Raw genomic sequence first — 25,798 nt, forward strand, 5'->3', positions numbered from 1 at the left:
TCTGACTAATCATGGGTGATGAGCCTCTGAATTTCAGAAATCAGTTTCTACTTAGTTCTAAGTTTATAAAAGTACAGCTGATGCTGTGCCTGTTTGATTGGGGGATGCAAAGAATGTAGAATCAGTGCAATTTATTCTGAAATGAGAATATGCAAACATGGAAAAAAAGTTAGGGTAAGCAATGCAGACTAAACATGACATAAATTTGATATACTTGGCACCAACCATTTACATTTTTCCTAAACAAATACCTCCCCGTCAAGACCAAAACTAAAAAGAATGTATAATCTCTCTTGATTGGGTGGCGCATCTCAAAGGGTCACTAACATTTTCGGAAATACAAGAATTTCATGATAACTCAAGTGGTGGTCATGAGGGGCACCAAATGATCCTGATTCTCTTTCATCAACCAAAAGGGGCAGTGGTCAGATTCACAGATGGGGAAAGTGAGGCACAGAGAAGTGAAGTGACATGCCCAAGGTCACTTATCAGGCCAGTGACAGAGTGGGGAACTGAACCTTAAACATTAGTTTGATATCTAAATGGCCAATAAGGCAGTCACATGAGCACAAGACAACATGTTTAGTGAATGTAGTTTTTACTGATCTAAGGCTTTTGGGTGTACAAAAGTCTTATTTGATCTTGTTCAGAGACTTTCAGTAGCCCAATATACTGAACAGAAAAGCTTTAAAAAGTTACCAAATACAGAGTTTAAAAGGTGCAGTGGTTTATTTGGTTTTTGTGCTGGCAATAAGAATGAGTTTAGCTGCTCACTGAAGAAAGCGTATGGATCACTACTTTAACAGTTAGTGAAGATGTTAATTAATTAATTACTTGTATTATTTGTAGCATACAAGAGAAGATATTTTAGTAACAGAGAAACTTTTGCCAGTGAAGGACCACTATAATGACTGTAGCATCCTGGTTTCCTTTTCTTTACTTTCTGATACCATCTTTTTCCATTCTCACGTGTACTTTCAGTATAACGCAATTTACTTCCCTGGTATTCCCAACCTTGGACCTTTCATTTTCTTGCGCCAAGAACGTAACAAGCACACATCCTCTCTGAATTGCACAATACACATGACAGGACCATTTAGCCCTTAATATTATTTCTATTTTAATAACCATTTATATTGGTGGTAGTAACACAGGTAAGGATTTTAAAATATATGTGCAATATAAGATATAGCTTTGAATTTATATTAAGTTTTATGTCCCTTTTTAATTTGTGTGAATTTATTTCCAAGAAAATGGAGGACTAATAACTCTGGCTTGAGCCAGTGACCTCCTCTGTATAAAATAATTTACAGAACAGTGCAATCCTTAGATCCCAGGATCATAATAAACCAAGACATAAAGATGTGCTACAGCATGTTATGATTATATCACCACAGAGTTCACAGCTTCTTACCTTTTAACAGAGAAACATGATATTTCCTGTAAGAGCAGAGTAATAGGTCTGCTTTGTTAAAAAGGGCAGAGATAAACTGCATAGTTTTCTGGTCTATAGGAAGTTCATACTCAACTGACAGTTCATTTAAATCACTATTTCTTAAAGGCATGGTATTAAATATATCTTAAATGAGTGTTATCTAGAATACAGCACATGACAATAATTCTAGGTGTACATGTAATAAAACCCAACATAGTCACTGAAAACATTAAGAAACTATACACTTATGACAACAATTGAAACTCATCCATCAGCAGTAAATACTGGAACCAATTTGGTGAATTAAAAAGACGGGATTTTATGATTGCTCACTGATAAATTAATGCTATATTCAGTTTCATCTTAAAGCTAACCACTTGAGTAATGAGTTCTCAGAGATGACAAACATGTTTCTTTTAAGAATAACTACTTTTCATTTGTTTGAAAGAAAATGTCCAAATTCAAGATCTAATCCTTGCTGAAACTGCTGGATCGCTCTTAAAAATATGGGCTAAGTAGTCACCACAGCAACAGGAATACATTTAATAAAATTGCTAGTGTTTTTAGTTCAGGCTAAATATTATTGTAGGAATTTAAATATTTTTATGGCTTTGGACTGATTGTGCTGGTTGCACAGTACTCTGAATTGTAAGGAAAGTTGTCCTAGAACCTCCTGCTTGCTATTACTGATAGAGCACCATCTGTGCACGGGGTGTTTTTCAAGAAGTGTAGAACACAAGGTTCTTGACCCGAACAGATTACAGTTGAACTCAGTGGAACAGGAAATACCCAACAAACTTTCCTTGCAAAGCCTGATAACATCGTTAGTGATAAGATCAACGTGAAAGAAATGGATTTCAAAAAGGAGGGGAGAGGCTTCCAAGCAGGATTCTCAAACTAGAGAGGGAAACACCTATTTGGCAACTGGGCCCAATCCTGTAGGGATGCTTTGAGTATGTCTAAGATCTGATACTTGTCAGACCCCACACTGGAGGGCAGGATACAGGCTGCCAATGGGGGGCAGCACCACATCCACATTGAAGACAGCCAGAGGCACAGGGAAACATAGGGCAACAATGATGGTTTCAGTTCCTACAGCATGGGCTACCTGAGCAGCTGATCTGGCTTAGGGGGGCCTAACTTGAGGAAGAGTTTTGCAGCAGAGGATCCTGAGTGGAGGGAGGTGCCTATCTCTGCCCAGTCAGCCAGGTGTACTAGGTCAGCTCTCTTAGGTTGGCATTTCATTCCTGGCTAGTTTAGTTAGCTCCCTGCTCAGCTTGCAGGCTTCTAGGTATCCCCTTCTTTTAGGCACGTGACTCTCCCTGTGCATTTTTTAGGGAGCCTAGGAACCTAGCTTGGGGTTGGGGATTCCACTAGGTGACTGGCCATCTAGGGGTTAGGTGTTGCAAAGCTAAGTGGAGCAACACCTACATACCTTTGAAGATCTGGGCTCTTGTGCCCACAGAGTCCCACTGAATTCGGTGGGACTCCACAGAAGTATAAGGGTGTTATGCACAAGGGTGTGTATTTGTAGGACTGGGACCCTATGAAATACAATGAAAGGAATAATCTATTTTATATCATTGAAAGCTCAGGATTTCAATTTAAAATGAAAGTTTATCATCAGTCCTTGGTCCTTTAAGTGGGGAAGCTTCCTAAGATCATTCCTATTCCATTGGGACCTTTACTAATTTCTATGGTCATGTTTTCTCTGGTGCGTCTGGGGGAGGGGGGTTTGGGGCTCCTCTGCATCTCCACCAGTTCCCAATTCAAGTTTTCTGTAATGTGCTTCCCGTGTTCGTAACACGGGAGGGGTTCTCTACACCAAACAAACAAGCAAAACTACTTTGTGAGAGAGGATGATCAGAGTAAAGGAAGAGAATGACTCAGGTGGCCCGTCTCTTAGGCAGGCTTTCTGGGACCAGCTCTTTGGGACTTGGTTATCAGCTGGCCTACTGTCTTTAATTAGGGTCTACCTGCAGCCCCTTCTCTTGGGGCACCCTTCTTTACAGCTGGTCCATGATGTTTCAGGGCAGTGAGGCCTCTGAGTGTTTCTTTCTTGGCAGATTACTCTCTGAGGTGTAGCAGTCTTCTTCTTGTTCACCATAACCCAACCCACCCTTGGCGGGTTTTCTTTCTTTAAGAAATCCCGCCCCCCCGCCGCCCATTTCTTTCCAGTCAGAACAAACCTAACAGGTACACCTCGTTAGCGCTGAACAAGCCCCAAAACACTCGCTAGTCTCCTCTCCCACAAAGTGAGAGGGTACCCTTCACACTCTCCAGTGTTTTACTGCTACTTTAAAAGCAAACTAATTCAATATTAAAATGTCAGGAGTTCTACAAAAATGTCAAGACAATCCAGTTCTATGCACTGCCTAGTACAAAAATAAAAGTAGGCATCTATTTCCCTTGTAGTATCTATTGTACCATTTGGGAATTAGGAGAATGGTGATGTTGGATTAGTTACTGAAGTAGCCTGCTGGAATTGGACCATGCTTTTTGGATAACGAGCGAATGTTCCCTCACACAGCTGGTAACAGGGACTGGTGCCATTTGCCTTGAATGTCCTTAAGATCTATTTGCTAAATGTAGGTAATTTGTTTCCCTCAGTTTTTAACTTTAAGTATATCTATTATACCGCATTTATAAGATACTTCATTTCATTTAACATTTAATTTAGATTTGCCCAAATGCATGCTGTGATTGCTAAATGATTTAAACGTTGTTCTGCTAATTTTGACATAAACCAGGATCACTAAAATTACCTCCTTTCAATGGTATTCTTCTGGAAAAATTGCAGCTTCCTAATGTTATTCTTTCATCACTGCTTTCTAGCAATTTTAAAAGGGTATAAAACAACGTATTTTTCTACCAGATGAGTTTTAGCAATATTTCTGTTTAAAACTGTATAATTTTTAACAAGTGTTGAATCCAAATGAAGAATCTGGTACAAATGGAAGTTTAGACACATACAAAATGTTATAAGAGGCATACTTCTACTTTTTGAAATATGATGTCAGAATCTCAGCTGCCATAGCTCAATTGAAATAAATGGTGCTAGGCTGACTTACAGTAGCAGAGAGTCTAACCTATTATCTTAAATATGATATTCTTAAAATACTGTGAATTTGTGCCCCTTAGTAACACAGGCACCAGAATGTGTATGCACATAAATGCATGTGCCTACCTTTGTAAATTGGTTCCATAAGATACAGCATGCTGCATTGATGTTAAAAAACTACCAGTTAATTCCATCAAATAACAAGAAATGGTTTATTAATTTGTTTCTCATAAATCACATCTCTGGTATTAATACCTTATAGTACTTTAGTGGAAAATAATGTAAAACAAATCAAATTTCATTGTAGGCATCAAAAGAAGTAGCAGATTAATTCTGACTTTTTGGCAGTACACTTACGAATTTTTCATTTCTGATAGCATTGCATGTAGTAATATTTAGGTGGTAAATTAAGGGACAGTGATGGCTGTTCAGTGGTGCATCCCCTTTGTGCTGCTTTTGCTTTGTAGAAGAAGTGGCTTTTAGGCTTTTAAGAAGGAATTTGAATAGAGAGAGGAAGGGTTGTTTAGGCCCCAGTTCACCAAATATGTGCACTCCATATGTTCACTTGGAGTCAATGGGACTTAAGCGCTTTCTTATGTCTGTTGCTGAACAAGGCTGGACTACTGAATCAGGGCTTTGGAGCAGAAGTTGTGGAAGACTGTTCCAAGTCTAACCCATGCTTACAAAATGTGACTCTCTCTTTCTCTTGTGACTGAACCACATTGAGGCTTATGAGCCTACTAATGGAGCAGGGTTATTTGGTTGAGGTAGTTGGATGTTTGAAGATCAAGAAGTCCCACATTTGATTTCCTCATCAGAGACGACTTCTTTAGAGGTGTTGCATTACATGAGTGTAAGGGAATCAGCATGTTTAACATTCGCACAGGAATTCAGTAGCTGGTAGCCAGACTAAAAAATTGTTAGTAAAATTATGCAGTTTTTATTCTTAAAACTATTTAAAGCAATGCCACATTATTACACATTTGATTGCACATATAACTAATGGTTTATGAATATATATTTTTCTTCATAGATTAATTTCTATATACTAGTGAAGGCAATCTACACCCTTGGACATAGTGCATCTCTGATTGCTCTAACGACAGGAAGTATAATTCTTTGCCTTTTCAAGTAAGTACCTCACATGAACAAAAATAAGCAAGAAAATAGGAAAATATTTTAAAATCCTTGTCTGTTTTATGATTATTCAGATGTTTAGAAAATTGATGATTTTTAAACTTCGAAGAATTTAATAACAAATAATAGTTGCATTGGTAACTTGAATTTATGTTTGCACCTCTCATATCAGAGGATTCCAGAGAACTTTAGAAATTCATACATAGTACAACCTACATGCACAAGATTAGACCAGATCTAAATGATTTAATGCTTTATTGATCAAAATCAACACCTTGAATTGTACCTGAAAATAAATGGAAAGCCAGTCAATACTAACCAAGTGAGCAGCCATGTTCTGGTGAAGCTTCTCGGTGGTCTCCAGGTGTGTTCTAATTTCGAGTGTCTTCAGTAATCATTCCTGAAAGTCAAAAAGGTGGTGAGATAGTGAAGAGAAATACCATAGTCACAGTGCTTTTGTTAAATGGAGATGGACAAATGCTCTTCTGGCCATTGACACTACTTGAGATTCTGGGAGTAACCCACAATTCAGATTGGTTCACAGAATAAAGAAGGGCAGGAATATATTATGGGAACAGATACCTTCAAATGCCTGCTTATGAGTTTCACCTCCTCCTGCCTACTAGCATCACCTTTATCTTCTTCAAACTAAGCTTCAACCAACTTTCTTTCATCCATGCCTGCAATTTCCACCAGCTACTGAGAGCTGAGAAAAGGCATCGTCCAGCTTCAGCAAAAAGAAGATGTTGAGCTGCATGTTATCTGCAGCATGGTGGCGCCAGAGCCCCAGCCCTGCCACAATCTACCACAAGGACGAGATCTTTTGGGGTCTTTCTGCAAAGAACGAACAGAGCAATTTCAGGAGTAATCTCCTCTATCCTAGTTAAGGTCTGCAAGCAAATCAACACCACCTTGTGTTCAACACTGTCAATGGCTATTAATGCATTTGAAAGACTCGAGCATAGACTCCTGACTTATGTCCATCGCTAGAAGGTAGTCAGTTGGTGAGACTGAAAACCATCTTCGTGCCTGAAGCAAGACTGAAGAGGGGTTGGGAAAGTAAGAAGAATCCACAGGACATCAGTGTACGCCTTATCACAGACTCCTCAAAACCGTCACCCAAAAAAGGCAGGTTAAAGAGAATCAATTTGTTTCCCATGCAACAAAGAAATGCTTACTTGAGGAAAGCTAGTCCCCTGGGAGATAATGTCTGTCACTAGCAATGGAAATGAGCACAAACCAATATGTGTAGGCACACTTCATTCACACAGTATCGACAAAATGGGGCATTGTATATATTGGGATCATTTTTTGGGAGGTGGGGATATTTTTAGAATTTCCAATCCCCCTCCCTTCTACCCAATTAATGCATCCTCAGTGATAAATCACACTTCGGAATATTGGCTTGAGAATCTGTAAATGATGCAAATGCCTTTAAAAACCAATATCTTGTGAGGGGTGATCTAAGGATAATAGGTAGTGAAAGGCTCCATTTCCCATTCTCCAGGATCAGAGTAGCTGAAAACACCTTTATTAGCTATTTATATTTATATTGAAGAGGCAGTTATTGTCTGAAAGGATCCCAAGGTGCTTTACAGAAAGTACCAATGTATTGTATATAAGGATCCACTGAAATACATCCATCTTTGGGATGGAGCCATCCGGCCTATACAATAGTATTTAAGAGGAGTAAAGAATAACTTCTTCAAATGAAACTCCTGGGAGGAATTTCTGGCAATTACACTAGTGGGTTAAAAATTAAAAGTTACTAAAGCAACAAAAAAAAAAATCTAAATCCTAACTTCATCCAACAGGATTAAAGTTTGAATTTTTGATGTTAGTAATACATAGGATTTTTAAAACTGTGCATTGATGCACACAACTACATCGGTGGAATTGGACATGCTTTCCTCAAAATCTACAGCATTTATCCCTGAACACGTGCACCATTATTTTCTGAAACAAAGTTCTGGGGTGGAAGGAATTCAGTTTAACTGTGGGTGCCTGTATGTACGTATGACAAATATATAAAACCTCTCATTTAGCTGGCTCTGTTTGCTTCCTAGTCTAGCACATATTAAGGAGTTATGAACAGCAGAACTGACACAACTTCAATGCTTTCTGATCTTTATTTAATGTACAGGATACTATTTATGACTAGTCATGCTAAAATTAGGGCAATTAGATGAGAAAAGGAAATTTTGTTTCAGAAAGTTTCACACATTTGCAAGGTTCTCTTGTACACTCTTCCTAAAATTGAAACTTCTTTCATGTACTTGCAGAGTTGGGGATAAATTCAACCCTGGGTTTTCAGTCATTGCAGAAACCCAATCTGGATTCTGACTAGTTTTCCTACCAAAGGGCAGATTCTGAAGTATTTTAAGGGGAAGGAATTATGACTCTAGCATCTCTTTGATAGATTTGTTAATCCTAAATTGCCAGCCAGAGACACTGAGCTTCCTAAACTCTCTTGCTATTCAAAATTGTACCAATTTTTCAAATGTCAAGGCTTTTTCATCCCAGGTGACACTTTGTATGAACATTATGATTAGAATTGGTTGAAAATTTTCTGACAGTTTTTCATCAGAAAATTCTGAGTTGTCAAAATAAAAATGCTCCACAGGAATGTTGCAATTTTGATGAAATTTTGATGAGAAAAAAAATCAAATGACCTTATTGGAACAAAACATTGCAACTTTTCATTTCAAAACTACTTTTCATTTTGAATTTTTTATATTGTATAATAATAATAATACCTCATTCTGATGCAGTGCTTTTCATCAATTGATCTCAAAGCACTTTACAATTGAGGTTAATATCATTGCCCCATTTTACAGAGGGGAAACTGAGGCACAGGGAGGCGACGTGACACAAGGTCACCCAGCAGGCCAGTGTCAGAGGTGGGAATAGAACCTACATCTCCCAGTCCAGTGCTCTGTCCACTGTGCCACACTGCCTCTTATACAATTTTTATTCAGTCAAAATCAAAATGAAACATTTCAATTGACCCAAAACAAAATGTTGTTTAAAATTTCATATTGTGGAAAATATCAAAATTTGCTATTTCTGCTTTGTATAAAACTTTTTGTATATCTGACTTTGCTGCTGTTTGCATATATGCAGATTTCTACACATACAGAAATCTAGCAACTATCACTGCAGTAAGGGCCTGACCTGCAAGGGCCCTGAGCGCCTATCATTTTCACTGAACTGCAAGAGTACAGCATCTCTCAGGAGCACCTCGCTCCTGGCAGGATTAGACTTTTATTCTTTCAAATCCAGCATGAGAGAGAAACATGTTGTTCCTATTAATTATCCAAGGAAAATAATTAGATGCCTGGAATGTGACCTTGGCTTTCATAGGGATGTATTAAGCCATGTACTATAATAGCAATGGACCCTCAGCTGCTTTTGGATGTCTCAGGCCCTGCATCATCAAAGCTCTTAAGCATATGCACAGCCATTGAAGTCAATGGAAGCTGAGCAAGTGTTTAAAGTAAATCATGGGATTATGTCCTTTGCTGAATAGGCCAAAAATTCATTTTGCATCTCTGCCACGCTAGAAGGTTATGACTTCTTCTCTCAGATGCAGAGCGGACCACAATTGACCACGCTTTTGTCACCTCCAGAATGGGTTATTTAATGTTCTTTGCATAAGTCTATGCCGGAAGAGCACTCAGAAGCTTCAGAATGCAGCACAGAATGCAGTCATCTGCCATAAAATTCTATTCTGTCTGCATTCCTTCAATAACAACAATATTATCGAATCTGTACTAGTTTTCAGCTGCAGTTCAAGGTGTTGCTTTTTACTGATAAAATCCTGAGTGGTTTGGTTCCTGTCTGCCTTATAGATTCTCTCTCTCCTCTGCTATTTAGTGAGATCAGCTAGGATAAATGCTGCATTAAGACAAGGTGCTGGAGAAAGGGTGTTTCAGGTGATAGGTCCTTGCCTCTGGAACCTACTTCCCACTAGAGTTTTTTGATTTTCCTGGCACACTGAAAACATCATCTGTTTCCAAGCTTTCACAGAGCAAGTGGATTAAAGAGTAAAGGTTTTAAGTCCTGATGGACTGGAAGGAAGTGCAGTCCAATTTGTATTTTTGTATGTACAATATTTCTAAATTGTTTATACATTCACCTGCATCCCAGGATGTCCATACTTTATGAATCAAAATACTGGAATTAAAGACAGAAAACTCCAACAAGAAAACATTAGGAAGGGGTATTTCAGAAATTTAGCCAGGAGAGCTAGGCTTTTCACTGGGAATCTAGAAGACAAAGGCTAGAACACATCAAAAATAGAAAATGAAAAATCACCTTTATTATATACTCTTCATGGTAAAAAATGGCAGCAGGGCCTTTTAATCTGTGACACTGAAAAGGTGTCAAAGATGCCTTAATTGTATGCACTGGTCAGAATTTTTTTTTAAACCCTGAAAGGGGACTTACTCAGGGTCATACACAGAGAAAGGGCAGGTAATCACTACAGGTTCATTTCACTAAGAAACAGTTTAAGACTAATCAAAAGACTGTACGATAGCCTTTCTGTCCTGGAAACTAAAATGCTTTTTTCAAAAAAATCTCTTCTTTAATGTAGAAAACTTCACTGCACGCGGAACTACATCCATCTGAACTTGTTCCTCTCTTTCATTCTAAGAGCAGTCTCTGTTTTAGTCAAGGATGATATTCTTTATTCCAATTCCAACACAGCTCACTGTTCAGAGGATCAGTCGTCATGGGTAATGAAGCTTTTTTGGCTACACTGTGTAATATTTTTGCCTTTTAACCCTCTCCACCTCTGCATCCCTGGTGAATTTTTGGGAACACTAAGTTGTCAGTGGAGGGAGCTGTGAGAGAACTAGTGTCAGGTAGAACTGAGATGCAACTGCAGGAGAAGAAAGGGAGCAGAAGAGCTGGGAGGTGAGCTAATGCAGCTTTGGATATTCAGGCAGGTAGCAGAGGAATTTCAGTTATCAAAAAAACAGAATCAGCCATGGCCGAGGATAACTATGACAGCAAGGAGGTGGGGTAAGTCAGGGTAGAGGTTAGAAGTGGAAGATACCAGCCGGGAAATGGGAAAGGCTAGATGTTCTGAGAAGGCTCTTGCAGCTGTATCTGGAGTCAGAGGAGGGGCATTAAGGGAGGGAGAGCAATAAGAGACTGAGTAGGTATTTGTAGGAGAGAAAGAAGGCTCTAGCAACCAAGCCACACCCCCAGAAGGTGATGGAGGGCTGTCATCTGCATTCATGGCAAACCATGTGGCACAGTAGGGATAAGGCATTAACATAGTATGCAGGGTTGCAAAATCTCAGAGGTTGAGAAGGTTGAACAGTTAAATGGTATATCACATTGTACAGAGCAGTGGTTTTCAAAGTTCAGGTTACGACCCAGTACTGGGTCGCGGAATCCAAGGCACTGGATGGCCTTGCTCAGCACCCAGGGACCCTGGTGGCTGGCCAGTAAAAACTAGTAGTCCTTACCCATTCTGACACCGTCCTGGAAGCGGCCAGCAGCAGGTCCAGCTCATATGTAGGGGGGCCACGGGGCACAACCAGTGGGAGCTGGAGGGGATGGGTGCCCGCAGGCAAGAGCTGCACCGAGCCGCTTGCACGCCTCACCCAAGGAGCCAGACCTGCTGCTGGCCTCTTCCGGGGCACAGTGCAGTCCACCATGCCAGGACAGGCGGGAAGCCTGCCTCTGCACCGCTGACCGGGAGCCACCGGAGGTAAGCCCGTGCCCCAACCCCACGCACCAATTCCCTGCCCCAGCTCTGAGCCCCCCAAACCCCTCATCCCCAGCCCCAGTTTTCTTCAACTGGGTCACCAGAAAAAAAGTTTGAAAACCACTGGCATAGAGTATCCCCATCTCCTTGGTTTGGAGCAGAACTGCTGCAAAATAAATCTGCGGACACTGCTGAAGACCTCAGAGAATTTAATTTACAGTGTTTTTTCCCCTGCCCATTGTGGCTAAATTTAGAGTATAGAAAAAACTGAAGAAAAATGCAGTGTAATATTTTTGTATTGATAAAGGTACATTCTTCCATTGTGCAAACCTTTTCCAAGTGACTCTTAAGCTATATTTACACAATCCGTCAACTGAAACACTCTCACTGAAGAAATACTTAACACTGGCACTGTAAAATCATTGTAAACAGGTCACTTGGATTGACATCTCAGGGAGTCAAGAATGCTCAAAACCTTGCAGGATTAGGCTCTTGGGCCTGATCATGCCTGTTTGCACCCAAGTCGTTTCTGTTTTTGTCCTGCAGTTACTCTTGTTTGCAGCTGGATATTCTTGCAGTTGGACTGGTCCAGATCAATGTGCTGTTCTCTAATTTCTGTTGCATTGTTGTTGAGATGATCTGATGTTGCTTGGAATAGGTACTGCTTCTTACACTATTTGAACCCTGGTTTAGTTATGTAACAGCTTGGAGAGTTTGACTCTCACATCATGTTTATTCATTCCACAGAGCTATTTGTGCTCTTGGCACAGCTCTTTTAAAATGAACAGTTTCTAAAACTGAATAACTTTTTTTACACAATTTGGCTGGCTGGTGGCATCTATTCATTGGCTGGGAATTGCTTCAGCTACAGGCTTAACTTCAAGAGGGAGGGCAAAAGACTTCGAAGAGGAATAAATGGACACAAAGTGTATCATGACTTTGAGTCAAGATGAAGCCTTCTGACCCTCAATGCCATGCCATAATCAGGTTGTAAAGAGAATTAAGCATCAAACCACATTTTAATTTACAGTTTAAAAAGTTACATTTTCCCCTGTGAGAAACCCTCTGCACATTTCCTTGTAGCATCAGATATCTTAGAACGGTACATTCTGAAAAACATCACACAGACTATAAATTGCAGAGGTCATAATGGAGTGATGCATTCTGGTTGTCTTTAACAAATTGGGAAACACTAGAGAATTTCACAGTGGGGGAAAAATATTTTTGATGGTACAGTCAAATTTTTATTTTCTAAATATCCTTACATCCTGACCAGTGGGACTGCATTTGGTACCTAATTCTATATTTTTCACTTTGACCTTTGAAAATTCACAAAGGCAATTTTTTGTTATTTTTCTAACAAATTAAAACCTCTAGGAAACTTTTAAGAAAACCTATAAAGTTATATGTGTTTATTATCTTAAATGATGGTCTTTGGTATCTTCCTTTTTTAATGTTTATGTCATGATGATTTCAAGGTTTCTGAGTAAATTGGCTGCAAGGAAGCCATAGAAATAAAGTTTTGGCTAACTAAATTCCTTTGTATAAGCATTCTTTATACTTTAAATGCATCTCCTTATTTCTAGGGGCCATTGAAAAATAACTTTTCTATATATTGTACATTGACATACAGGAGAGATAAGAGAACATAATATATAGAGAGCTTGGGTCTGTAGAAAAATGTTTGTAACAAAATATTACTGCATTTTCTTTGCAAGAAGTTTAATCCTTGTTTGTTTGTAACACTTCAGGTTGGCTGCAAGGCTAGTTTGGTATTTTTCCAATATTGTGTTATGGCAAACTTTTACTGGCTCTTAGTTGAAGGACTTTACCTCCACATCCTCCTTGTGGTAATATTCTCTCCTAACAGACATTTCACAGTCTATCTTCTGATTGGCTGGGGTAAGTACTTAAATATATACATATTTTATTCTTATTTTTAGCTATGGATTGGTCAGGCTCATTGTTTCCCACTGAGATAACATTATCTCCGATTAGACAGCTACCGTCCATGGACCTGATTCCACAGGCTAAGAGAGCCCCTTTATTCTGTTCCACCAATGCAAATCTAGCCACCAAGAAATTGTTCTGGCATAAAAGGATGTAGAGCTGGCACAAAGGCTCCATGCCACTCCCTCACAGGCCACTGCACAGTGACTATGTAGAGGGTATTGCCAGGAAAAAGTGGATATGTCCAGAACGCTTCTGTTTTCTCAAGTATTCCCACAGACCTGAATGCCCCTTGGAAACCATCAGCAGCTGGGCACAAGCTAAGGCACCCTTGAGGTTATACTAATCAGTGTCGGGCTGGTTGACCCCAGAATAAGGGACGTGCAAAGCCACCATTCTCCTTCCCTCTCACATGTCCAATTCCTGTGTCTGAATGGAGATCAGATTCAGTGATGAATCAGGCCCCACATGTTCATTGTATTCTTTAAAAGTCAGGAGTGACTTCAATGCCTTCAGTGAAATGTGGTGTTAGAAGCACTTGCTTATGCCCCATTGTACAGGAAAACACTATGGAAGCTATCCTTCACATTGCTGCCAATTCACCTTAGATGCTTGCCAGTGAAATGGCTCTGTCTTTGCTGGGAATCTCTTGAACTGTAAAGAATGCCAAACACTGTGATGATGTGATGGGCATGGGTACAATATAAGATCAGGCCACTAAATTCATTTTCAATTGTAAAATGGGATTTGAATTCAACTCTCCGACAGTGAAAGTTGGACCCAGTAACTCTTTGTGCCAGCTAGTCCCTTATTACTGTAAATATTTTTGTTTCATTTTTACACACTGATTCCTTTCATACCCGAGAGCCAAAGGAAGGTTTTATAGATGTGAAGCCCTTAGAAACTGATCATAAAAGTATACTTGGGTGTAGCTGGGAAATGGGAGTGAACCAGTCTGTGTGAATGCTTTTTTGTAAAATGATTTGCACATTACATTTCATTCCTAACATCTATCTTCATTTAGTCCAGGGATGCATAGCATTTGTATCCCTAAGGTTCACACTCAGGAGCCTGAGGGGTGTGCACCCTTTGTATGTTCTGTAAGAAATAAATGCACTCACCTGTAATAATTGCTTGTGCTTGTCTTCATTGGGAGATGGATAGAAATTGTTTGCAACCTGCCGCTGGTCCCCACCCTGCAGCTACAGCTACACTTTATTATTCCATGTGCTGCATTTGCTTCATGCCAGAGCTTGTGTATTCTAGTAGTGGATTGTTACAAGAGGGGTAGGGGGTTTCTGTTCATAGATTTTTACAATAATTCGCTATAACAAACTATAATTTCTTAGGAATTCCTACAGTATTCATCATCTTGTGGACAGTGACAAGGATCTTTTTAGAGGACACAGGGTAAGTAGCTAGGAGGACCTGGTGCTGGCCGCTTCCCGGGGGTGGCAATCCCGTGGACCGGATCCAAAGCCCTGACGGGCCGGATCTGGCCCGCATGCCATAGTTTGCCCACCCCTGGTCTATCAGCTCATCCACTTTGCTAACTGTAATATCTGAATAAAACTGTGGCATGATTTTAATATGCATCTCCATTTGTAATGGTGTGCCTCCCTAAGTTTCTATGTAAGGGAGTCAGAATTTAGACTAGCATCCCTGGTAATTGTGAGTGCAGAGTACCTCACAGGATTAGGCTCTAGATGACTTAGAAACTCTTGTAAGTGGCATCTGCAATAGCTGGTACAGATGATGGATTATTCCTAACTTCTCAGGGAACCTATTTGCAATACCTCTAAAAAAATAAACTCAAAGTGATGCTGTTCTTGAATTGGTACCTTGCTATGGTCATCACAGCTGGAAGCTTACAAACTATTAAATGTTTCTACTATTTAAGGTTTATCACTTGTAGCTTCTATTCTCTCAGAAGTTTTAAGCTCTGCTTCTTCAGAAGTGCTCAGTACATACTGAAGTCAACAGGGGCTGTGGGCACTGAGAATGACTGACTGTAAAGTTAGATGGTCATTGAAGGGTAAAATGGCTTGGGGTGGAAAACTGAACAAATTATTTAAAGGGAAAAGTGAGAGTCCAATTTTTCAGATGAAGGCTTATTCTTAATATTTCCCACACCAGTTCCACTCATCTGTAACCCAAATAGTCCAGCAGTAAATTATATCCTTTTAATTGTATCTGTCAGTTATGTCAGATCATTCTGCTGCCCCAGATACTGTAGCTGTACTCTTATTGGAAAAGTGTCATGACATAAAGAGTGAAACTAAACTTGAGAGTCCCCCACAGTATTTGCCTGGGTTTCTTCTAACACTGCTCTGTTACATCTCTGTTTTAATTAATTCGAATATGCACATTAAAACCCAGTGAAAATAAAAATAAAAGCAGGAGAATATCAAATTATGTTGCTTAGAATTCACAAGAGCAGACTATTTTTGTTTTGACTTGTAAATCCAAAACACTTGTCTTCACATACCTCACTTGCCAAATAAAATTAGTATTAACATAATTTTCCCTTTTACTCTTTTTATAGTTGCTGGGATACAAATGAACACAGTGGTCCTTGGTGGGTTATACGATTACCAATTTTAGTTTCTATTATAGTAAGTAAACTACATTTTGCAATATGAATTATATATCAGTTTGCAGCCTTGTGCAGTGAATAGGCAAAAACTCCATTGTAATGAAATAAATTACTTTGTAGGGGAGATTTTAAACACATGCCCGGGTTATTTAAACTCATTGCCTTTAAAATTCAGCTGCCTCCTGTTAAATGACTGGTTGGTTTTGTTTGTTTGTTTGTTTGTTTGTTTGTTTGAAACTCTTGCCAGCTCAAGAACCTTGGGGGAAGAAAACATCAAGTTAAACTTTTCATGTGGATTATAGATTTACTTTTGTTTATAAATATTATTACAGTGGAAAAGACTGACAGCTGTGTATATCTTTTCTTAACTAGTAGCCTAGAATTACATACATTAGACATTTATACAGAAGGACATTTTTAGCATGCTGCACAGGGATTGTGCTGCATAGAGTTCATTAATGTTAACTGAACATGTGCAGTTAAATTCTTGTTCACTGTGCTGAAGATGTACTCATTAGTGTGCATAACAATAGCTTTACCTCCAGTGCAAAATACAAACACAAATGCAATCTGATGCATTTTTTACAAATTAGCTGTAGCCTTCAGCATCTCATTTAGTAATATTTTGTGGCTTCTGAATTATAGTGTTCAGTAAGGGCCTAATTTAGCAAAGCACTTAAGAATGAGCTTAACTTAAAATGCATGCCTAAGTGAGGTGCTGAATCGGGGCCTAAATAGACAGTCTACTCACTGATGATCTATTTCGGAGTGGTAGCCGTCTTAGTCTGTATCAGAAAAAAGAACGAGGAGTACTTGTAGCACCTTAGAGACTAACACATTTATTTGGGCTTAAGCTTTTGTGGGCTAAAACCAACTTCAATAGATGCATGGAGTAAAAAATACAGTAGGAGGAGATATATATATATACAGAGAACATGAAAAAATGGGGGTTGCCATACCAACTCTAACAAGACTAATCAATTAAGGTGGGCTATTATTAATCACATCAGCCACACCATCAGGGGCTCGTTCACCTGCACATCTACCAACGTGATATATGCCAGCAATGCCCCTCTGCCATGTACATTGGCCAAACTGAACAGTCTCTGCACAAAAGAATAAATGGACACAAATCAGACATCAAGAATTATAACATTCAAAAACCAGTCAGAGAACACTTCAACCTCCCTGGACACTCAATTACAGACCTAAAAGGGGCAATTCTTCAACAAAAAAACTGCAAAAACAGACTCCAATGAGAAACTGCAGAACTGGAATTAATTTGCAAACTGGACACCATTAAATTAGGCTTGAATAAAAACTGGGAGTGGATGGGTCATTACACAAACTAAACACTATTTCCCCATGCTAATTTTTTCCCTTCTGTTACTCACACCTTCTTGTCAGCTGTTTGAAATGGGCCATCCTGATTATCACTACAGAAGTTTTTTTTCTTCTGCCCGCCTTAATTGATTAGTCTTGTTAGAGTTGATATGGCAACCCACATTTTCTCATGGTCTCTGTATATATATGTCTTCCTCCTGTATTTTCCATTGCATGCATCTGATGAAGTGGGTTTTAGCCCACGAAGCTTATGTCCAGACAAATTTACTAGTCTCTAAGGTGCCACAAGTATTCCTCATTCTTTTTGAATGATCTATGTGTTAATCCAAAGGACCTTATTCCTCCTTCATAAGAGTGAGTTCTGCATTGTTTAAACAAGACAGGGCAAAAGGTGGTTTCTGGGTGAATTTACATGAAATGAAGATTCACCAACATGAATGTTTTTCTACATAATGGGATGGACACTCAGCAGATGTACAGCATGAAGGGAAGCAAAAGTCCAAAAGGAGTTGAAGTAAGGAGAATACGCTGAATGATAAAAACAAAATAAATCATACAAAATATTTCAAAAGTGCAAAATTAAAGCTCCTACTGAGCACTTTTGATTTAAACAACTACTCTGTATGCAGCTAGGGTTGCCAGCTTTCTAATCGCAAAAACCAAACACCCCTGCCCCGACCCTTCTCCGAGGCCCCACCCCCCACTCATTCCATCCCCCCTCCCTCTGTGGTTCGGTGTCCCAGAAAATAACGCTTCAAGCTGACCCTTGAAAAGTCCTAGAACTTGCAATATCTGAAGACAGCAGTTATCCTAGTGCATATTGACAGACTTGTTGGTGCTCTAGAAGGATTCCTGCAAAGGCTGGGAAGCCTGTTTGATGGAGGAGAGGATGCTTAATTAAACTCTTATGAGTCTTAAACTGACCAAATCTTAATTTGATTCTAGAGTTACACTGAGGTACAACCAGCCCTCTGTTTTTTAAATCAGTAATTGAACTGATATAGTAATAAAGTATGGAAATGTCCATGTGCATGGACTGTATTGGCTCAGGTTGTGTACACATTTGGGATTGGCTGTCTTTTTCCAGATCTGTTTTCTCTCCTGAGCAACATGCTTTAAGGGGTGAGAACCACAAAACAGAGGCTTGTGCTTCTGCTACTTAAGGTGTAAATAAAATCACACTCCTGTCGGATTCAGTGATCACCCAGATGTTAATTCTGTATCTGTGGTGTTAATTTGTGAAAGAGCAGTTCACTGTGGATTTGGGCCATTTGCAGAGAGCTGAACTGCACTGCCAAAAGAAGTAGGAATGGACATTCAATTCCCCAGTGCAACAGATGAGTTAAGGTGCAATAGTTACTTTGGTCTAGATTGTCTTTCCACCTAACGTTTGATAAGAGGCAGAGCCTACCTGTGCCAGCACAGGAAGAGCCCTGGAAAGCTGTCAGAGTTACAAATCGTGTCATGTTTCCCCCGCCCCCCGCTTCTCAAAGGGGAAAGTAAATTGTTGTACGCATGATGCAACTTGTTCAGCTCTGTGGGGGAAGATCAAGGTTCCATCTACTCTCCACCGCACCCACCTGTCATTAGGGGAATAGCAGCTTTATGCAGCCGTCTCTACTCCCTGTGCCTGGATTCTTAATCCAGGTAAGCGCTGTGTGATTTTATGCACCCTGTGCAGATATATAGGAGTAGGTTAAAATCTGGCCATTTATTATTAGTTAGATAACTCTGCAAGTGTACACATGCCCTAATTTTCACACCCAGGTGCCTGACATTAAGCACCCGGAAGAACTGGCCGGAGTATCCACAATTCCCACTGAAATCTAAAGGTGATGCCTGTGTTAAAGTGAGGCCACTTTTCTTTAGATGCCTAAATGTAAGTTCTGGCAAACAGGTTTGAAGTTTGAAACTTGTTTGCCAGAAGTTAAGTAGCAGAAGCACTAGGCTCTGTTTTGTGGTTCTCAGCCCTTAAAGCAAGCTGCTCATGGAGCTTTGCAAAACACACTGTATAAGAAAACAAAGTCCTGCCGCCCCAAAGAGTGTGCAATCTGCCGCAAGTAAATGGAATACATGAGACAACCATTAGAAGCAAGACATTATGGACAAGTTTGTCAGTAAGGAGACTAAGGTAGGAAAGCTGTGAAAGAAGTTGTTTTTGAGGAAGGCTTTCATGAAGCAAAAGGAAGGTAACTGGAATATTTGAAAAGGGAGGCTGTTCTGTACTCACCAGATGGACTAGTGTGAAAGTAGGTCCAAAGTGGAGTGTGAGAGATGGAGCAAGAAGGGGTATTCGATGAAGTGGGAGCAGAGATAGAGACAAAATGAGAGTTGTGTGGCAGTCTGAATATGAGGATGAGAGTATACATGTATTTCGGAAGGAAAAGCAAAGCAAGTGAAGGGACTCGAGCAGGATTTACCTCTAATAGGTATAACAAACCAACCTTCACTCAGTATTCCCTTTGTTGGCATTAGTTTCAATGTTACTTCCAATTATTTTAGCTGGTTTAGGGGATTGCATTTAATCAGCTGTTGATTGCTCTAAAACAGCATTCTCAAAGTGAGTTCTTCAGGGTCAGTCCTCACAGTCAATTCAGCATGTCAGAGGCCTTCCCCTGGTCTTTCCTCTGAACATTTTTGGCCTGAGAAATGTTCCTTGGCAGCCTTCCATGCGTCATGCTGTGCACATTTCAGAGCCTCTCTGATTTCTTTAATTGGAGATGTATTATGCCAAACAGTTCATTTGGAGTACCACCCATGTTTTCAATTTGGCAAATGCCGCCACGGCGATCCTCTTCCTTCCCCTCTCCCATACAGACTGCTCTCATTTGTGTGTCTTTTCAGGTGGACACAAATCTGAATTAATAGGCTTTCAGAAATCAGAAGCAGTCATGTATCATATCAACATAAGAGAGTTGTGTCCCTCTTGTTGTGACGTTAAAACTTCTGTAAAGGACTAAATAACAAGAAGGAAGTAACAAAAAGAACATTTTAAGTGATACATGTACTCGCAGTGTAATTGGTTCAAAAGTTACTGTCAGTTTAAGGCAGCCAAAATGATAAGATCACTGGTCTCATGTCATTCCACTACCTTCCTAACTTTCTACTTTGTCATTTACCTTCACTGCTGTACCCCATCCCCGACATTTTCCTGCATTTATATTATTGGCTTAATTTGCTGTCCTCAGCAGTTCGTTCAACATTGTGTATCATCTGCTTTCTGTATAAAGAAATTCCACCCCAAAGAATATTGTAGAACTAAATCTACAATACTGAAGACAAAATCTCCTAAAGTGTGAACGTACTCTGTCATTTTCTTCTAATTTTGTTATCTAAACATACTGAAATTATATGAGACTCTAAACTAAATATATATTTTTAAGATTAACTTGGATACATTGGGGTCTTTAACAACTGTCCTAAATGATCATTTGTATTATAATCTCACATACTATCCAAAGTATTTCTAGGATACTTAGCACCATGATATCTAAATGCCTAATCCCCTTTGGCTGGATTTAATGCTCCAGTAGCTCTATCTTCTGAAGTGATACTCACATCATGCAAACAAAGATACTTGGTTAACGTTAGCCATACACAATGCTTACAGTATATCACTAAAGACCAATAGAAAAAATTGACTAGCCTCAAAAGAGACCTAGATACAAATACTTGAATATGTAGTTCACCTGAATATAGTGCTCCAAGATATGCCCTGTGGCTCAGAAAACCAATTATTTTATTGGCCTTTTTAAAAAGGACCACAGTTTCTAATGTTTTATGATTGATAATAGTTTGTATTACAGGAGAAATTAGGGACCTCAGTTGAGACTAGGGCCCCATTTTGATAGGCACTGTACAAATGCACAGTAAGAAACAGTCCCTGCCCCAATTATCTAAATAAACACAGGCAAACGGAAAGGGGAAACAGAGATGAAGTGACTTGACTGTGGTCACCCAGGAGGTCAGTAGCAAAGCCAGGAATAGAATCTCTTTGCCATCACAGTGTCCTAACCATTAGATCATTTTGCCTTTATCGTACATACTTATAAAATGTATATCCCCTGACCTTTGTAATATGCTTCATTACACAAACCTGTGGGCCCAAAGGCAACAGTGAGAAGGCCTAATTCTGCTGAACTAACAGTGACTTCACTGGGAATTCTGCATATGGACAGGCTGTATATTTATCCTCTTTCTTTGTTTCTTTTACTTCAGTGAGGTCCCCTTCTAATTTTCTCTTTTACAAAAAATTTAGACCTAATCTTCCTAACTTTTTTTATATAATTAGGATCCTGTGTCCTGTCAGTTTCCTCCACCATCCCTTCTTCAGCCCTAGCATTTCCTTTAGCAGTAAATAGCAGGCACAGAATGACATGCAATTATTATAATCATTTATTATATATTTGCACTTAAAAATTATACTGGGCATTGCACAGAAGACACCAAAAGTCATGGTGCCTCAAAGAGCTTTCAATCAAAATATTAGACTGAACAACCAGGGGCAGAGCTAGGGTTGGGAAAGACTAGGGATCCACCCATACCAAGACGCAGGTTCTGTTTAGCTAGGTGCACAGCTTGGTGATTCTGTTGATTATTTTGTTTGTTTTTTAAATATAAAAAGTAAGATATTGGTCCCTGGCTCAATAACAGAATGTTTTTTCTTGTGTTTGATGCTTCTGCATCCCTGATCTGAGTTAGCTCACTTTACTGCTGTTACGCACGATGAAGAAGGTTATATGGATGTAGGATGTTATACCACACCTAACATTTACAAATCACTGTTCATGTTCAAAGTATTTTATAGACCATGTTACACAATCCAGCACCATCTAACGTGCCTGGCACGAAGGCATCTGTTCTATAGATTGGGAACTGAGGCAGAAAGGTTGGGGACTTGCCAAAGACCAAAGAAGACATTATGGGAGATGGGATTCAGATGCAGCAATTTCTGATTTCCAGTCCTGAGTTCAAGCCCACCCCTGAGTCAGATTACACTTCCTTTTATCCAGTTACTTCAGTTCCCCATCTGTAAAATATGGACAATAGCACTTCCCTACGTCACAGGGGAGTTGTGAGGATAAATACATTAAAGATTATGAGGTGCACACTTACTATGGAAATGGAGGGGCCATATCAGTACCTTAGATAGATATGCAAAGAAGGCCATTTTCATCGTTGATTTATGAATACATGTCACCTCTACAACAGCTTCCCATCCACAACTCCAGACAGGGGATTTAAGGGCCAAGAGTGGGAAAGAGTTATAAACAGGATGTGCATTATCCCTTGGCCACCAGTGGTAAATCCACCAAAGGGTTTAATGTAACGTTAGGCTGTACTGAGACTTGACCAAAGCCCCATTGTGCTTGAGAACATTCCCTTTAAAGGGGTTGCTGGTGGAAAGGGATTTTGTCAGCTTTTAAGTATCTCAGAGGATGATTCCATAGTGGCATTTACAGTAATGCAGAGGTGTGTTAGATGTGACAAACCGTCAGTGAGGCAGGGAAGCAGCAGTAGATCTGAGGGAGTGCAATTTAACATGTTCTGGCAGCAAGCACTCCAGGCTCACTAATGAACTGACTAATCTGGCTTGTTTACCTCTTACCAGCACACTGCATACTAAAGTGAGGAGCTTGAAGTCACTTATATATATATATATGTATAAATATATATTTTCTTTTGCAGGTGAATTTTGTACTTTTCATTAGTATTATAAGAATTTTACTGCAAAAGTTAAGATCGCCCGATGTCGGAGGCAATGATCAGTCACAATACAAGTGAGTAATGTGTTCTAGAAAATTCATACAGTATATCAAAATAATCTATTTAAAGATTTCCTCTGCTGGAGCAGACTGCCAGCAACCATCCAGTGTTGTGATGCTATGATAACTATTTGATACAGTGGTATCCATTTTCAAATGGATGGATAGCTGGGGCTAGAACCCTGATTCAGCAAAGCTTGTAAACACATTGAAATCAACAATGTTATGACACTTAAGCATATGCTGAAAGTTAAGCATGTGTTTAAGTGTTTTGCTGAACAGAGGTCTTTAACAAGGTTAGTATTGATTATTGTTACTACTACTATTAATTATAATTTATTAGTGACTATAGGCCCCAATACAGAATCAGGGCCCCATTGTGCTAAGCTCTATACACATAATAAAAAGACGGACCCTGCCCAAAAAAGCCCAGATCCCGATGTAGATGCGATATTGGCACTTGAGAGCAAAAAATGGCATGTTCATGCCTAAGTCTAATTTGAGCACTGAAAACCCCAAGCCATCTAGTCACACACAGTAGGCCTTTTAATAGGGTTCCTTGTTAATTACCTGTTCACTTCACCAAAACAAGCTGTTGCCGTACATATTTAAAAAGCGATAGAAACTTTTTGACAATACCAAAATGAAAAATACCCAATAAAACCCTGTGTATTTTTTTCTCTAACCAGAGTGACATGTTTGGCACCTTACTGTTGCATCACGATTCTTTTAAAAATATGGAAATTCTCCTGTAGTTTCTACAAGTCACTTAAGAATCCAGCCATAGTCTACAAAAACTTTCAACAAACTTCCTAGGATCATCCCTTAAGTCACATCAGGGGACAGATGTGGACTTTTCACCTGATGTTGTTTGAATTGGCTTTAGTTTATGGGCACTATATACCAGCCTGTCCATTTAAGCCTCAAACTTGGTTTTACTTGCTCTGTACTGATTTCAATAGGATGTGACAGGTCCCACAAAAATAATGTAGTGAATAAGATGTTGTAATGTCTAGGTATTCTGTCTGGGGTACTAGGCTTGAAGTGTAGTGCTTATTTTTACACCCCAACCAGAGGGCAGCCATACTATTCAGCAGGGCACAAGGCAAGGAGGGGCTTCCGGGTGGGTTAAAAGCTTCAGGACAGCAGCGTAAACAAGCTACCATATCTGCACTAGGTGTTCCATTGAAGTGACCTGTTTTTCCTCCCTGCTCCCTTGTAGCCCCTTATGTAGCTGGCTTCGGAGCAGCTCACTTATAGATCTACATATGCGATGATACCTTGCTTCCCTGTTTTGGTAATTGAAAGGTTAGGGATTGTGATGTCTCAAGACAAAGAAACCCACCAGTAGAGACTGCAGCAGGTTGGGCTGCGGATACTTGAGCTCTCTGTGAAGGTGACATGTTTGCTGTCTCAACCAGTGGACCACGCTGTATGGCCCGCTCAATCTATGGACCACACTACTTGAGATTTTGGGGTCTCCTATTTATTATTCAGAAAACTGACCAGACGGTGGGCAGGGCATCTGTGCAAGAGCTATTCTTTTTTTCCCCCCATCTTCATTTTTATACTTCTGTTCAGTCCTGTGTGTTCTGTTTTTCTCCAAGCGTCCTCCATAGGGCATCTTAGTGTCTTACAGTGTAGGCTGCTTACTAGCAGCAGACCTGTTTTTCACTGTTCATCAGTGTGAACTCAACTCTTAGAGTCTGATTGCCTGGTTTTTAATTTTGGTTTGGATGGTGTTTTGGTGTTCAGTAGACATCCATGAGAATGGTAGATCAAGCTCACTGAGAAATATTGCAGAGCAATTTAAAGGTCCAGAAGCCTCATTTATGTACATGCAAATGCAATTTCTAAAATGCAGAGGGGCATGAGGCTATTTTTGTATGGCTGTTTCCTCCATTAAAATGTCAGTGTCATATAGAGTTAGCTCCACAGTCAGTCAAAAATTATTAAAGCAAAAATGCTAATGTGAAAGTTGAGAAACAATGAAAGTGGAGCATGAGATCACAAGGTACAGAGTTTGTGTAAATGGTCTGGAATTTGATAACTTGTGTGGTTTGCAAATTCAGGATTATCATGGAGGCTTTGACCTTAAATGTACTGAAATTTTTGGTGTGGATATGGGGAGGTTTTCTTTGTTAAATTAGGACTTGATTGCGCAACTCTTTCATACTGGTAAGCACTTACTAATATCCTTAGCGCCACTGATTTCAGTGGGGCTGCTCACCAACATGAGTGAGTGTTCCACAGTCGGGCCGTTAGTTCTGGAGACATATGACAAGATAAAGTGGTTGCATGGCATATCATTATGCGTTCTGGAAAGAGTCACATCAGGGTCTGCCGGGAAAAGTAGATATTGTGTTACATTTTCAAAAGTGCCTAAGTGACACTGAAAGTCAGTGAGACTTGGACTCCTAAGGACCAGATCCTCAAAGGTATTCAGGCTTCTAACTTCCACTGAAATTGGGGCTTCAGCTTTTACATCGTTTAGGCACTTTTGGAAAAGTTAATCTTCCTCTGCAACGTCAGTAGCATGCCTCCATCCATGGGATGAAATTCATCCCATTCTAGAAGGCCCTGCCAGGTCCTATGCTACTCATAATCCCTTAATGTAGGTCTTAAGTAGGGTGTAGGATCATGTGTATGCTTTCTGCCCTGAGGTTAATTTGATACCCACAAACAGAAGTCAAAGATAAATTTTCATAGCACTCATATTATTTTAGGGAAGGAAGTCTTCACGATTATGGGAGACGGGTTAATGTAAGTTAGATGGCCATAGATAATG

The 25,798-nt window shown here is 39.7% G+C and overlaps 1 protein-coding gene across 2 annotated transcripts in view; it reads left to right on the plus strand.

Annotated features, from left to right (window-relative positions):
* VIPR2 (vasoactive intestinal peptide receptor 2) overlaps positions 1 to 25,798 on the plus strand; it is an 83,186-nt gene that overhangs the window by 48,852 nt on the left and 8,536 nt on the right. For both annotated transcript variants that reach the window (XR_006289120.1, XM_027830938.3), the window contains exons 5-10: positions 5,530 to 5,627; positions 10,231 to 10,372; positions 13,107 to 13,257; positions 14,655 to 14,715; positions 15,851 to 15,920; positions 22,934 to 23,025. Coding sequence is in view for 1 of the 2 variants with exons in the window: in XM_027830938.3 (XP_027686739.2) it covers positions 5,530 to 5,627; positions 10,231 to 10,372; positions 13,107 to 13,257; positions 14,655 to 14,715; positions 15,851 to 15,920; positions 22,934 to 23,025 (614 nt within the window). In the remaining variant the exon portion in view is untranslated. The remainder of the gene's footprint in view (positions 1 to 5,529; positions 5,628 to 10,230; positions 10,373 to 13,106; positions 13,258 to 14,654; positions 14,716 to 15,850; positions 15,921 to 22,933; positions 23,026 to 25,798) is intronic.

Source organism: Chelonia mydas, chromosome 2, assembly GCF_015237465.2.
Source record: "Chelonia mydas isolate rCheMyd1 chromosome 2, rCheMyd1.pri.v2, whole genome shotgun sequence".
Taxonomy (NCBI): Eukaryota; Metazoa; Chordata; order Testudines; family Cheloniidae; genus Chelonia; species Chelonia mydas.